The 16074-nt window shown below is 40.6% G+C and overlaps 1 protein-coding gene across 11 annotated transcripts in view; it reads left to right on the top strand.

Annotated features, from left to right (window-relative positions):
* The window catches only part of NCOA6 (nuclear receptor coactivator 6), a 91143-nt gene extending 75991 nt beyond the window's left edge, over window positions 1-15152 (top strand). For 9 of the 11 annotated variants that reach the window (XM_025469796.3, XM_025469793.3, XM_025469786.3 and 6 more), the window contains 3 exons: window positions 2486-2522; window positions 6362-6510; window positions 14582-15152. In XM_025469796.3, the coding sequence (XP_025325581.1) occupies window positions 2486-2522; window positions 6362-6510; window positions 14582-14625 (230 nt within the window). In that variant the 3' untranslated portion in view covers window positions 14626-15152. Of the gene's footprint in view, window positions 1-2485; window positions 2523-6361; window positions 6511-9120; window positions 12048-14581 lie in introns of those variants that run through there. The other 2 variants (XM_025469790.3, XM_025469791.3) reach the window with 2 other exon arrangements.
* The last annotated feature ends 922 nt before the right edge of the window (window positions 15153-16074 follow it).

Genomic DNA, 16074 nt, shown 5'->3' with positions numbered 1-16074 from the left:
ATGCATGAGGATCTTGATGGCAATAACAGCACTGCCTTTATAAGCAAATAAATAGGCCAAAACAGATCAACATCATAAATATGTTACAGTTTAGTCTTGCCTGGCCCTTTGTCACTGTAGGTATGGAGGGGTACCAAAAAAGCCAACAAAAAAATGAAGTATGACACTTTCCACAAGGAGGTTAGAATCTCATTTACAGTACAGTTCATACTTGACAAAATTTGTAAGCAAAAAACGATACTACCATGTTTAGTTTTCTAGGCCTAAGCCAGTGAAATTAAGGTATAACTTGTGATTTTTTAAAGGATTTTTTTATTTTATTTTATTTTATTTTAAAGATTTTATTTATTTATTCATGATAGTCACAGAGAGAGAGAGAGGCAGAGACACAGGCAGAGGGAGAAGCAGGCTCCATGCCCCGGGAGCCCGATGTGGGATTCGATCCCGGGTCTCCAGGATCGCGCCCTGGGCCAAAGGCAGGCGCCAAACCGCTGCGCCACCCAGGGATCCCTAAAGGATTTTTTTAAAGGCATCTCTGTACCCAGTGTCGGGCTTGAACCCACAACCCTGAGATCAAGAGTCACATTCTCCACCCACTGAGCCAGCCAGGCACCCTAACTTATGATTATTTTAAAATGGGCTTCATATGGTATGTGCTATGTTGTGTTCTATTGCACACTCTTTAGTAAAATCCTCTGAAAAGAATGGATGAGCTAAAAAACATTTCAGCCCCCAGATTTTTCCTTTGCTACCAACTGCCCACATGATACCTGACATTGTGCTAGGTACCTGAGAAGGATAGGAGTGGAGCAAATTATTCACAGAAGGGTTTAGATAGTAAAATTCATTTTTGGAAAAAAAAATTTTTAATTTTTTAAAATTAATTTTTTGTGAGAAAAGGAGCAACTAGGAAGAGGAAGGGAATCCCATTTCCTGCCCCAATTCTTTACTCCACAAAATTGTTTTATCATATCCTCTACATCTTCCTCAGAATAATTGGCCAAAGAATCCTGTTCCTTTTAAAAAGTTTCACTTAAATGAATCTCCTTTAAATGCCTCCAGAGACACTAATTGCCTTCACCAAATTCCTTTGATCTGTGCTTATGTGAATTAGCTGTGACCGTGCTAAAGTTCTCAAAAGCGTTTCATATGAGCAGATTAGTCACAATTTTTATGTAATCAGTCTCCTTCAAGCTGTTTTCATTTTTGAGCACATATTACCTGAGTTTGTATGCTCCAGCAAGGCAGCAGAGACTCAGTGAGGTGGTGTCTGTTTCATGTGGAGGGGTTCCCAGATTTTATGGGTTAGATATGGGGAGCTAAATAGCAAATGAGAAGCAGAGATTCCCTCATCTTGCATTGAAAGCAAATATTTCAGCCTTGTCACATTAAGGCTGTATCAACATGAGCATCATAGCAATAATAATGATAGCTAATACTAAGTTATTACTAAAAGCCAGGTGCTGTACTGAATTTTTGTATGTATTATTTCACTTAATCCTCTTAATTTTGAGATGGGTAAAGTAGTTGTCCCCTTTTTTCAGATGAGGCATTGAGCACAGAGAAATCAAGTAATTTGCTCAAGGTTACTTGGCTAATAAAGCAATGGGGTCAGAATTTTAACCCATGCACTCTGATTTCACTGCCTTCGGGGAGGTTAACATGTAATCAGTGGGATAGATTAGACATGTACTGTGAGTCTGTGGTGCTGAATTCTCCAAAAGAGGGGACAGGGATAGAGCTGTGGAAGCTCAGAAGTGGGAGAGATCACTGCTATCCTGTGCATCAAAGTCTTTTGGAGAGATGGAACTACTTAAAGGCATATAGTGAAAGAAGATGTTTTCAGCTGATGCTGAGAAAGAAGTGCCTGATAAACCCCTAGAATGCTTATTTAAACAAAACCCTGCTAGACAAATTACTGAGATTTTTCCTTTCTTGGAGGGCATTGCTGGGAGGTTGAGGAAGAGAGGAACATAATGGAGTCTGTAAGTGTTATCTCAAAGCAAAGCAGTCTGCCCTCTAAAACTCAGTGAGGAAGTCCTTTAGAAGAGAATGCATCCTGAGTAAATATTTAAGACATATTTGAAGATTACTGTCTTTAAAAACAAGTGTCAAGAGGGTGGAAATATTTTAAGAATGAAAAAAATCTCTTCTTCATGAGAGGAAGAAGCTTATTTTACTAACCTAGTTATAGTTGGGTGAAATATGAACCAGTGTGAATTTAGTTCTGTTGATCTAAACAGGATTATTTCAATGTAGAGTAGAAGTAAAAGTAGACCAAGTTAAATGTCTTATGCCCCAGACAATGGAGTTGTGTCCCTGCCAACTCTGTCTCTGTACCATGTAGAGTGAGAATCCTGCTGGGCACAGAGACATGTTAGCATAAATAGGGCATTCCGAACTCTCATAGACACCTCTCTTCTCCCAGTGGACATAGACCACAGGAGCTCCCACATCTCATTTCTGTCCTTTGTATTTTTCACAGAACTCGAGGCAAATGCTGCCATAGTCGCTGGACAAAGGTAAGACAATCATTCTGCAGGCTTAGCATGAAAACAGCCTAAGCCTCTTCCAAGGGTGTTGGCTTTTATTTTTTTTTTAAGATTTTATTTATTTATTCATGAGAATACACAGAGAGGAGAGAGAGAGAGGCAGAAACACAGGCAGAGGGAGAAGCAGGCTCCATGCAGGGAGCCCCACGAGGGACTCAATCCCGGGTCCCCAGGATGACGCCCTGAGCTGCCGGCTGCGCTAAACCGCTGAGCCACCGGGGCTGCCTGGATGTTGTTGGCTTTTAAACCTCTCTTCACCTTGGCCTTTTCCTTCACTCTTTGTACCAGTCTGTTTTCCCTACTAAAGTGGGAGAGTTATCATGAGTCCTAACCCCTCAGAGGTATCATTTCTCTTAATAAAACTTGGTGGCTAAGTTTTTCCTTTTGTATTTTTTTGAAAACTGAATGAGAGAACATGTTCAGCACTCACCATAGTAAATAGTAAATGTTCAGTGTGTAGGAGCTGTTGCTATATTGTCATTAATAATAGTCCTTGCAACACCTTCTGAAGTATAGCTGTTTGATCCGCCAGGCATAAGAGAGAGAAAGCTAGTTTTAGGGTCTGACCCTAAAACTCATGCTTTTTTTGTTAATCTCCAAGCCCCACAACCTAACAAAATGAAATAACACCTGTGGCTTCAACCTCATTAATAACTCCATGCAGAGAACTATTATTTTTCAAAAGTCATTCCTTTTTTAGTGTACTAGTATGTTGGATGACATTTTAGAGAATTTATCATATTTGTACTACTTTGTTATGAAACAGTCTTCACAATCATATTCTCATGTAATCCTGTCAATCCTGTGAAGTAGTCATAATAGCCAACATTTATATGAATGCATTCCATGCCGTGCACTGGGCTGCAAGTTCCTGAAGTGTATCATCTCATTTAATTTTCACAATATCTATTAGGGAAGCAAATTCTGTCTTAGAGATAAGGAACCTAAAGCTCAGAGAAGTTAACTAAATTGCTCAAGGCCACACATTTAGTAAGTGGTGCAGCTGAAATTCAAACTCAGGCACTCTGACTCCAGAGCCCTCAGACTTATGTGTTGCAGCAGACAAAATGGGGATTTATTTATTTATTTATTTTTTTTTTTAAAGACAATGGCTTAGAACATGGGTTCTTTTTTTTTTTTTTTTTTTTTTTTTATGATAGTCACAGAGAGAGAGTGAAAGGCAGAGACATAGGCAGAGGGAGAAGCAGGCTCCATGCACCAGGAGCCCGACATGGGACTCGATCCCGGGTCTCCAGGATCCCGCCCTGGGCCAAAGGCAGGCGCCAAACCGCTGCGCCACCCAGGGATCCCCAAAATGGGGATTTATAAATCAAGAATCTGAAGCACAGAGAAAGTTCAATATCATGGCCAGTAAACATATGTGTAACACTTGATCCCTGTTCTTCTGCCTCCAAACTTACTGATATTCCTACTGCATCATCCTGCCTGCATTTTTATTTGGATTGCACTAATATTTGACGCATACACCAACTGTATGGCTACAGAAAGAACATAATCAGACCAAAAATATCTTGTGGAAAAAAAAAAATATCTTGTGGATGTTTGTTTCCAGTGCTGGAGACAGCTATGGCTTTTGTTTTGCCAAGGAGAAAGAGGCACTTGCTTTAGGAATCTTTCTTCCTCAGAGGCTTTGACCATTTTCTGGGCTCTTAGCCCGAAAGCCATCCTTAACATCTCTAAAAGGATGTATAGATACCTCTTGACTCCTAATTCCACCCCAGCTCTAGCCCTGCTGCCTCTTCACTTACCTTGGCTAATGGGTCAGTTGTTAGATATAAAGCAAGGTAGCGAACAGTATGGCCAGATTCCCAGCCATAGTGCCACTAGTAAAGGATCCTCAGACAGGAGTGAACAATGGAGGGGTAGGGATTGTTGATAGGCCACAGATCATGTCTCTAAGGAGCTCCTGATCTAGTGGAAGGCAGAAGATGTTAAAATAAAATATGCTGTATAATCTGATGGATGCTCTAGAATGCCAGCTACAGACTGAACCAAAAAGAAAACTTCACATGGGGAGCAAGGTCATGGAAGACTTCCCAGAAGAGGCATCCCTTTCACCAGCTTCTTTTGTTTTCTTAGTTGTACTGCTTTTGTTTCAGTTCCATGCCTTACAAGCAAATTTTTTTTTAAATTTTTTATTTATTTATGATAGTTACAGGGAGAGAGAGAGGCAGAGACACAGGCAGAGGGAGAAGCAGGCTCCATGCACCGGGATCCCGATGTGGGATTCGATCCCGGGTCTCCAGGATCGCGCCCTGGGCCAAAGGCAGGCGCCAAACCGCTGCGCCACCCAGGGATCCCTGCCTTACAAGCAAATTTAATCAGCTTTTTTTCCCTAATGATTTGACGTGCTTTTTTTTGAACCATGAAAGTAGTAAAAGTTTATTAAAGAAAATTTGAAATTCAGATCAGAAAATTAAAAAGAAGAAAACTACCAGTAAACCAGTATTGCTGTGATTAAAACAATATTGTATGTATTTTAGTTCATCTTCTACTTCTCTTCAGAGTATGTATACAGATAGTATATTATATATAAGTACTATATCTGATATTTATATATCTAACATATAGTATTTATATATAAGCACTATACACTATGCACACACACATATATCTCACACATTTATTTTATGGGGTTATGGATATATACTCAACATGTATTGTGATGAAAATGGGATTATACTATTCATAACATTGGTAACTTTTTCCCCACAATAATGTATCATGAAAGTTTTTATCATTAAATAAACCTACATGATTTTTCATGACTGAATATGGATGTGCCATCTTTTTGTTTTTTAATCTATTGTAAAGCATTTACATCTTCTGTCTTCATTAGTATAAATAAAATACTTTGGCATCTTTGTGTGTGATTAGAGCTCTGGAAAAAGATTTGTTTCCTTAGGCACCTAGAGATAGAATTGCTGAGCCAGAGGATTACACCAGGGTTTCTCAGTCTCGGCATTATTGATAGTTTGGATCAGATAATTCTTTTTTGGGTGGGGTGGGAAGAGCTGTCCTGTGCATTATAGAATGTTCAGTGGCATGCCTGACCTCTACGCAAAAGATACCAGTAGTATCCCCACATTAGTCATGGTAATCAGAAATGTCTCTAGACGTTGCTAAATGTCTCCTGGGAAGCAAAAAAAATACCTCCTACTGAGAACTATTGGGTTATGTAATTTATACTCTTATCAGGAGTTTCTGTCCCCATACCCTTTTTTTTTTCCCATACCCTTAATAGTACTGCATATTACCAATTTTAAATCTCTGCATACTAAAAAAGGGGGATTGAAGTGGGGGCAATCAGTATAGCCAGCAATATACTGTGAATATATCCTGATATATATTCTATAATGTGACTTATACCATGCCATTATCTGACTATACCAGGCTCATAGGAAATGCCAATATGTATTAGTAATTTCCTAGATTTTAGATACTGTTACTTTTTGAAAGAGAATATTGTTGTTTTAGAAAAATGGATGAGGAAGTTTGGGAATTTTTGTTCCAAATTCTTAATTTCTATTACCTGTTTTTCCGCAATTGCACCAGCAATATGCTTTAGTATTTTATTTTTACTAGTGTAACAAGCCAAAAACTCTTAAATTGTCAGTAATATAGAAGGTTTTTGTGTTTACTGTCCCAGGATGGAATATTTTCTCTTCAGAATGACTGTATGGTTCGTAAACTCCTGCCTTATGAATGAAACTCTATTGGAAGAACCCTTTTTTGTGTGTGACTTGATTCCCTCACCTCTTTGGAAACTTTGTGCTTTCCCCTGTCAGCAGTGAGCCCAAAGAGATCATTGAAAAGTCCAAAACCCCAAGCCGAAGAAACTCCCGCACCGAAGAGCCAACTGTGGCTTCTGAAAGTGTAGAAAATGGACATCGCAAGCGATCCTCTCGGCCTGCTTCAGCCTCCAGTTCTACTAAAGGTTAGCAGGGAGGTGTGGGTGCTACTGTGGGTCAAATAGAAGAATGGGGTCTTTATTACCACAGCAGAGGACTTTGTCTTTCATCATTGCTTCTATTACTTTAACTTCTGTTTGTTTGTCCTTCCTTAGTTCATTTACCTCTGTGTTTTCTGTGTGTATACACAGCAGCAAGCATTGTTGGGGGGTGGGGGGGAGGGAAGAAAGAACATAACAAGGCAGATTGACTCATGATCACTACTTCAGATAGGTCCTCAATGTGGCCCACCCATCTTTCAGTGGTCAACTCTCTTTTCCACTCCTCTGGCCTCTACATTCCTCTTTCAGCAGAGACTCTACCTCTCCACAGAGAAAATAGAACTGCTTCAGCTCTTGCTGTCAGGACATAAATCTACCAGGATCCTCCTTTGTTCCTACTATAGTAGAACAGCTGTCCCTCCTCAAGTCTAAGGCCAGTTACTCCACTTGTGCCTCTTTGATCCCATCTTCTCTAACCTTGTCAAGAACCTTACACTACCAGTTTCTCTCCTTTGTTGACTGATGTCTCCTTTTTGAATTCAGGCTGTCCTTGGCTTCTGTGACCTAGAGCTCTCAATTGTTTTCTCCACTTCTCTGGCTTTTCCTTCTCAATCTCTGTACCCAGATATTAGATGTTGGTCTTCCTCACCCTTCAATCCTTAGTCACCCGGTCTCTTCAACTCTTCTCTCCCTAACTAATCTCACTCATGCCCCTTCTTAGTTACAACTTTTCACAGATGACTCATGAATTTGTATTTCTAGTACAAACCTCTAGAAATCTCAGCTGGATGTACAACCTTAACAGGACTTCAAATTCAAATGTCTGATTTCACCCACAGTGTCAGGTCATTTGTCAGTGTTCCCCACCTCAGGGAATGGCACCACCATCTGTCCATTGGGCACATTCTTCTTGGCACTTCTCTCCCTTATCCTCACAGAAAGCTGCTGATTTTATTTCAGGTGACCCAAATTCATCCATTTTACTCCATCTTCATTGCTACTCCAGCTTAAAACCCTTCAGTGATTCACACTGTAATTAAAATTCAAGTCTAAAAGCACCAGCATGGGCCACAAGATTCTATGTAGTCTGGCCCCTGTCAGCCTCTCCCAGCCTCATCTGACTTCCCTCAGCAACTCAGATAAGCCGCTCATCCCTCATCACAAGCCTGTGTGTGTGTTATACCCATTGCAGGGAATGTTCTTTCTTCCTTCTTCTCATTAACTTCCTACTCTTTCTATCTAAATAGAAATTCCTCACTGCTATGAGGAATCATAGTACCATGTTCTCCTCCGTAACATCACAGCTGTAACTTTATGTTTATTGTGTGATAAGTAATGAATGTATATACTCTGTTAGGGCAGGAGGCATCTAGTTTTGCTCACCATTATATCCTTGGTACCTGGTATGCTGCCTAATACAAAGAGGCATATAATCAGTAATTATCAATAACCACCTATCAGATATATATCAAGTACTTATCCCCAGGCCCTGGAGATATAATGGTGAAAAGACAGAGACTCTTCTTCATCATATCAATTATGTGCCAGCCAGAAAGATGAATACAATGCATTAAATGCTAAATACTATGATAGCAAAATTACATGATACTGTAGGAACCTATAACTGGGATGTTCCTCTGCCAAATCAGAGGCTTGCTGGAGAAAATGATGTTCAAGCTGAGACCTGAAGAATGAAGAGGCATTATGTAGGCCATGGGAGTTAAATGAAATATTCTAGGCAAAAGGTACAGCATGTACAAAGGCCCAAATCTGAGGAAGGGTATGATACTTCATCCCCTCAGGAAATGTGCTGAGCTTGACTAGCTCATATTAGGCAAGAGCTGGGATCCTGGTGAAATGCCTCATATCAGCAGAGTTGCTGAGAAACAGTCAAGTACTGTTGGGATGCCAGCCTGAAGATGAGGGCAGGTTCTGGTGCACCAACACCAGACACTGACCTGAGACTTCAGCTGTCATTGGCAGGTTGTATTTCTGGGCAAGAAGTTCACGGTTCCGGGATCCCTGGGTGGCACAGCGGTTTGGCGCCTGCCTTTGGCCCAGGGCGCGATCCTGGAGACCTGGGATCGAATCCCACGTCGGGCTCCCTGCATGGAGCCTGCTTCTCCCTCTGTCTATGTCTCTGCCTCTCTCTCTCTCTCTCTCTCTCTCTCTGATGACTATCATAAATAATAAATAAAATTTTAAAAAAATTCACACACAAAAAAAAAGAAGTTCACGGTTCCTCACAGAGCCGGTGGGAGTAGGCCATAGGTTTACAGATCACATACAGGTAAAGTAGAGATGTAAAAGTTACCTTATCTCAGCCCACCAGAGGGGGAGGGGTCTTCTTTCCTTTCCAAACATCCTGTCTGTACCACTGGCAGGGTCCTCTTAGGTATCCCCACTCTGATACAGAAAGGGAACTAGCAACTTTTCTTCATTCTCTCCAGGCAGAGATTTGTTTGGAAGGAAGCATTCCTTTCAGTATATTGAATACTAAACTTAGACCACTAAAGGGAAGTTTCTTAGAGTTCTATGGGAAAATCTGCTTCCTCCCAATTCATTGTATTCTTTTGGCCCCTCACTCTCCCAAAGGTTCGAGGTCTTCTGGGCTATAGAATATGGTATATAAGTACCTTTAAAGCAGGAAACAAGGGCAGCCTGGGTGGCTCAGCCATTTAGCACTGCCTTGAGCCCAGAGCATGATTCTGGAGACCTGGTATCGAGTCCCACGTCGGGCTCCCTGCATGGAGCCTGCTTCTCCCTCTCTGTGTCTCTCATGAATAAGTAAGTAAAATCTTTAAAAAAAATGTTTAAAAATAATAAAGCAGTAAGCAAGTGTTGACCTTTAAAGATGTCGCATACCAGGTTTTTGGAAGCTTCACCTGAGCCCAGATCTTCAAGAGAGTAAGGGTGTCATTTACAGTGCACCAGAAAGAATTAATCAAAGGAGCAGCTCGGACAGTTAAGAAGAGATGCCCAAATTAAAACCAGTCTGTAGAGAACTGCCAGCCAACCAAAGATGGAAAGTTGGAACCTATTTTAGAAGGGGGTGGAGAATAGGCTTGTATACTTAAACTGGACATTGTCCCAAGGTGGTAGTAGTCATGTCGGAATGCCTGCCCCATCCCTGCTCTGAGACTTAAGTGGCTTAGGAAAGGCTATAATGACTTGAAAGCTTTGTGATTTTGCATGGAGGGGTGCTGGGTAAATAAATGTCTCCTGAGATCTCGGAGATCTGGCCAAACCCCAGAAACCACAGTCATGTACAAATCTTTACAGCATCCTCAAGCCCTCAGGCTTTCAGTTCTGAACTCCTAAGGTAGGTAAGTTACCTTTTAAATCCAAAGTCAGTACTGTAGCTGTTCTGATTTTTAAGTGTTAGAGCGCTTGGATCTGGATTAAAGACTAAATATGCATATTATTTGCTATGTAATATGCTGTGTTGTACCCAAAACCCTGAAGTCATAAAATAACTTCTTGTGATTATATTTGAATCCATACCCAGGGAATGATCATAAAATATCAGGGTGGTTTCCAAAAACCTATGCGACTCAAATTTGGAGACACATGTAGTGCTGGGTACCTGAAACCTCTTTCTGCAGCATCAATACTTCTTAAAGTTTTGAAGGAAGAAAAAGGTTTGCCTTTTTGCATTCATACAATTTGGGTCATATATATACAAACAATATCAGAAACCGTCTGTTTTTCATGAGAATCTTGAAAGCTGAGAAATATGAGTTTATAATGAGAAGTATTGGCATATTTGTATTGTCAGAGCACCAGTGACATTAACCATGCTCCTGCTGTGAGAACAGTTTGCTAACGTCATGTTGGCCAAGGCCTACTATACTGCCAGATTGGAGCAGGTGGGACAGATTATTTCTGGGAAAGTCCAGAGAGGCCTACATGGTTGATAGGTCACCTCTCTAACCTGTTGTTTGGTTTTGGTTGTTGGGCCTTCCACCCCCACTTTTAATTACAGACATAGAAATTGACTCTCACAAATCAGTAAGCTTCTTTTTAAAATTGCACTTGATCAGGTGTGGTGTTAGAAAAATGCACATGAATAGTTCTGCTTCCTGACATGATGTATTCCCTATTAACACAGAAATGATTTTTCTCGTTTTCCTTCCTTGGCATTTGTTATTTACTCTTCTGTTCATAATAGTGTTCATGTTATATTTTCAACTGGGAAAAAAGATCAGTAGTTAAAAATGAAGTTCAATGCATAAGTCTGAAACCAGGGAAGATATGCTAACATGAAGGAAGTTCAGAACAACCTAAAATCAGCAGCAGTAGTGAGTGTCCCTGGAGTGCCTTAAGATCCCACTGACAGCAAAGTAGGGTGAGAGCCCTACCCTACCCACAACCAACTTGAGAAGCAACAATCTAAAAAAAATCCTTAAAATGGAAATTTTATTGTGGAAATATAAATGAGCACAATATGGGAGAAAACTCTGAACAATAATGCCTGAAACTGTACTCTTGTAGCATCATTCAGAAACCAGCCATGAAAATTTTGAAATTCCCAGAATTTTTTACAAAAATAGAAATCTTAGCTAGAAAAAAAAAAGAAATCTTAACTAGAAGTGGTACAGTAAAAGACATAATGAAGTGAGCAAGATCAAAGTCATTTTATAAAATTCCTTGAAAGGTAAAGGTAAACTCCACATAACAGAAGACTTAATAGATCTTGCACTATAGGTCTGTCCAAATTTGCTTACCGTCAAAATGCGGCAACCAGGGGGAGAAAGTGCCCATATCAAATTATAAATGTAAATGCCTTCCAAGAGTATATATGGACAACCATCTGAAAGACTTATTGACCCAGTTCTTTACCATATAGTTGGTTCAAAATATTAATATAAATGGTGTTTACTGTGTTAGTCTTTGGACTACTTTTATATTTGTGAAGACATTAATTTGTAAAATCATTGGTGGTTTAAAAAACAGGGTTTTTCAACAATATATGTAAATTTTATTTTGCTAGTATGGTATTGGTTTAGGGGTTCTTGGTAGTGGGATTATGCACAGTCAGATAAGGTAGGCAGCCTGATGTTCACCCCGCATGTACCATCAGCTACTTCATTACTTCCCTAGAATTCCTTCCCTTAAAGAGTTTACTTCTAAATTCTCTTATTGTGTTCAGTGGAATAGTAAAAGTGGGAGTAGAATATTGAACTACAAAAACAAAAAACTCATCTTTTCAGACAGATTTATAAAGACATCAAAAGTGACATTGCCCTTTTGCCTAGATTGCCTAGATTTATCCAGAGAAGGTGATAAGAGACTTCAGTAGCAGGTTAATAGAGTTTTTTTCCTTCATGGAAGTGTAAAAGTACATCCTACACCATTTTTCTCACCCACCCCTAACCCTGGTATCTAAAAGATTATTTTTTGTGGTTTCTAACACAAACCACTTGTTTATTCATGGCCCCACTCATTGATTCATCTGCAGAAGCAGAGTCAGTCTGCCAGATCATTGGGTGCTTTGAAGCAGTGACAGATGGGAAAAAGCAAAGAAAGCGGGGGGGGGGGGGGGGGGGGGGGGGGGGGGCAGTCTGAGATTGCTTTTCTACCTTCCCCCTTCTCACCTGTTTTCCCAGCCACATAGGTGTTTTTCAGACACATCACTTGATCCTTCATATCACAACAAAGGAGAAGCTCCCAAAGTTGCCCTAATTAACATATCTAAGGATGAATACTCCATCAAGATATAACTGGGGGCACCTGGGTGGCTCAGTGGTTGAGCGTCTGCCTTTGGCTCAGGACCTGATCCTGGGGTCCTGGGATCGAGTCCTGAATCAGGCTCCCTGTGGGAAGCCTGCTTCTCCCTCTGCCTATATATGTCTCTGCCTCTCTCTCTCTCTCTCATGAATAAATAAATAAAATCTTAAAAAAAAAAAAGACATAACTCTGTAGGGGCGCCTGGGTGGCTCAGTCAGTTGAGTGTCCAACTGTTGGTCTCAGCTCAGGTCTTGATCTCAGGGTTCTGAGTTTAAGCCCTGCATTGGGCTCTGTACTGGGTGTGGAACCTACTTTAAAAAAAAAAACAACAACAACAAAGAAACTCTGTGTATTTTTACTCAAATGATAAATTTACTACAGTGAAAATGAAGCCTGATAGTTGGGCTAGAGAGTTGATTATAGGGAAGTTTGGGGTGTGTGAGACTCTTATTTACATGAAATTGAAGAACACCATTATCCACATCCTGTCAGAATGACTCCTCTGATGAGCAAAAGACTAAGGAGTAAATCAGAGAGACTGACTCCTCTACCACATGGCAGAAGCAGCATGACCTTCCAACAAGCAGATACACATACTGAAATTTCCACCAACAGAAGCCCCAAAATAATTGCATAGGTCACTTCTTGGAAAGTCATTGAGACCCTCTTAGCAATTACTATAGCTAACAGTAACATTTTTGCTTTTTGTATCTGCATCTTAAGTTTGGGCTCTCAAAATATACAAAAGAGAAAAGAAAAATTGCTTATAACACTGAACCTGGGCAGCCTGGGTGGCTCAGCGGTTTAGCGCTGCCTTCAGCCCAGGGTGTGATCCTGGAGACCCGGGATCGAGTACCACCTCGGGCTCCCTGCATGGGGCTGATTCTCCTTCTGCCTGTGTCTCTGCCTCTGTCTCTCTCTCTCTGTGTCTCTCATGAATAAATAAAAATCTTAAAAAAACAAAAAACCACTGAACCTAACTAACATGCAGCATCAGAAAATTTAGGCTAGGGATGCCTTGGTGGTTCACTCAGTGAAGCGTCTGCCTTTGGCTCAGGTCGAAATCCCTGGTGCCGGGATCAAGTCCTGCATCAGACTCCCTGCTTCTCCTGGAGCCTGCTTTTCCCTCTGCTTCTCTCTCTCTCTCCCCGCTGTCTCTCATGAATAAATAAAATCTTTAAAAAATAAAAAAATAAAATTTATCCTAGTTTCCAGAAATCAATAAAACTGATTCATCTGACATATTGTGTTAGGTAGAAAATATTTTATCCTTAATGGGAGAAATGTTTTAAAACATTGATTTCATATTAAAGCCAAAAGATGGAGCCACCTAGGTGGCTCAGTGGTTGAGTGTCTGCCTTTGACTCAGGTCATGATCCCAAGGTCCTGGGATCCAGTCCCACATCAGGTTTCCACAGGGAGCCTGCTTCTCTCTCTGCCTATGTCTCTACCTCTCTCTCTGTGTCTCTCATGAATAAATAAAATATTTTTTAAAAAAGCCCCCCCCCCCAAAATCTATGGAGCAGCATGAAGAATGAGGGTGAATTTTTAAGAGCTATATAAGATTTTTTTTTTTTTTTTTTGCTATATAAGATTTTAAAGACATGTTTACATTTGGAGAGCTTCGAGCTATTTCTTGTACTCTGCTGTAGAAGACTTTTGTGAGGAAAAGGTTTTTTTTAAGGTTCATTCATTTATTTTAGTGCAGAGGGGCAGAGGAAGAAGGGAAAAAGAAACTCAGACAGACCCCGTGCCAAGCGTGGAGCCTGATGCAGGGCTCTATCTCAAGACCCTGAGACTATGACCTGAGCCAGAACCAAGAGTCAGCCACTCAACTGACTGCGCCACTCAGGCACCCTATGTGTAGAAAAGTTTTTGAGAAATATGGTTTAAATATGGAGTAAGATTGAGTTGATTGAAGACACTGTGATAAGAGGAAATAAAGGAATTAAAACATACTTGTTCCCTTTATGCCACTATCATTCAGTACCCCACCTCTTCCATGAAGCCTGCAGGCTCTCCTGGGCTCAGAGCAGGCTATGGCTTGCTCTGAATTACTTCTCTACCTGTATGTATCCACAGCCTTGATGTTCCTGGCTAGGCCACCATAGACACTTAATGACCACAGGTTGTGGTCGTGTTAATTAGAAACTTTGACTATAATAAGGCAAAAAGAATCACTTACTGCAAAACAGTGGTTTGACTCCAAAAGGGATTCAGTCCAGTAGGGCCCCACTTAGGCCAACCCTACTTTGTGTGGACTGCCTAAACATCACTGCCATAAAGAATTGCCTCAGCTGAGTGTGTCCTTCCTTTTCCCCCACAGACATAACCAGTGCAGTGCAATCCAAGAGAAGAAAATCCAAGTAAACAAGCTGGATGGCGACTTGATCCTTGTAAATGTGTGTGAATTTTACAAAAAGCAATTTTGAGCTGTGACTTTTTAAAATCCACTTCTGTACAGTTAGTCATTTTAATAATGTGGCCCTTTTCCTAGTCCTTGCAACCTGTTTCGTAAAGTGCAATGGGGAAAGCAAAGTTGTTGAACCCTTTTGGTGTTGCAAGATGAAGTTCAAGGTTTCTAAAATGTTGCCATGTATTGAGAGGAGCTAATGCAATTATGTTATTAGTTTTCATATTTCCTAAGCAGCCTTAGTACAGGGTGAGCATTTTTAGATCTTCTAATGATGTATTGTGCTGTGGAAGTTATGTGTGTGAATAGCAGTAGTGGGAGCAAAAGAAATCTTTTCCTTTGGAAATGTTGTAAATAATTTTATTATATAGTGTTTTGGATGTATTTGTTGTAGAAATGGACCAGTGAATAAAGAGAATCTAAGGGTTTGTACAATGTGAAATACTGAATGTGTTAAATAAATGTCATTGTCCTAGAACATAAATGTATGTTATTGGTAAGGGATTACTGGGTGAGCACGCTCTTTCTTTGGACCATAAATGAATAGTAACAGCCTTCTTTGTAAAGTAAAATCCAACCTTGTCCTTACTATACCTGCTTTGAAGAAACTAGCCCTTTTCATCACTGTACCAGGCACTTTGATAAATGTTGGTCAAATTTGTTTTGGTTGCAAATAACAGAATCAACTTAGGATCAAAGACCACCCAGGATTTTTTAGGGAAAGGAAGCCACCCATAACCCGGATACACTTTTTCTCCACCTTGTAGTGTTTCTCCAAGCACAGAATGTTAACAACTATTAACATTCTCCTCCATTCAAGAGATAAGCCCAGACTGATGAGCAGGATTCTTTGTAACAGTATCAAGAATCCAGCCCATTTTAGATCAGCTTTCCACCTTCAGTCCAGTTCTGTGGTTAGATCAGGGCAGTTCCCACATCAAAGTGGTCATTTTGTGTTATATACTTTATATACTTCAAAGATGCCCACTACTTTCTACCCTTTGGGTGACCTATTTCTCATCTCTCTCAGGCTTAGGGCAGATTTCTCATCAACATGTCCAGGTTTTTCCCTTTCCTGGCTCAATTCCTACCCAAAAAGTATAGTCTCCAAACCTGCTGCTTCTACTCCCACCCTACTCCCAACCCTCAGGAGAGACTGATGCTTGGGGTTGGGCTCTGTCCTTGTGTTGGTCTGGGCCTCAGCCTTCTGCTGCATCTTCTGGAACTAGACATGGAGTCCGTCCCTGCCCCTGCAGTGTCTCCTTGCCCCTGCCAGAACCTAATGTCTGAGACCAAAAGGATGTCAGTGATTCTGTCATGCTCTCATTCTCATCCGTGTTTCAACTGTGTCTATATATGCCTTGGCTTATAAGGATCCTCCAAAAGTAGTTATTTATGAGTCAGAC

Source organism: Canis lupus, chromosome 24, assembly GCF_003254725.2.
Source record: "Canis lupus dingo isolate Sandy chromosome 24, ASM325472v2, whole genome shotgun sequence".
In the NCBI taxonomy this organism is placed as follows: domain Eukaryota; kingdom Metazoa; phylum Chordata; class Mammalia; order Carnivora; family Canidae; genus Canis; species Canis lupus.
This window is presented reverse-complemented; position numbering and strand designations above follow the sequence as displayed.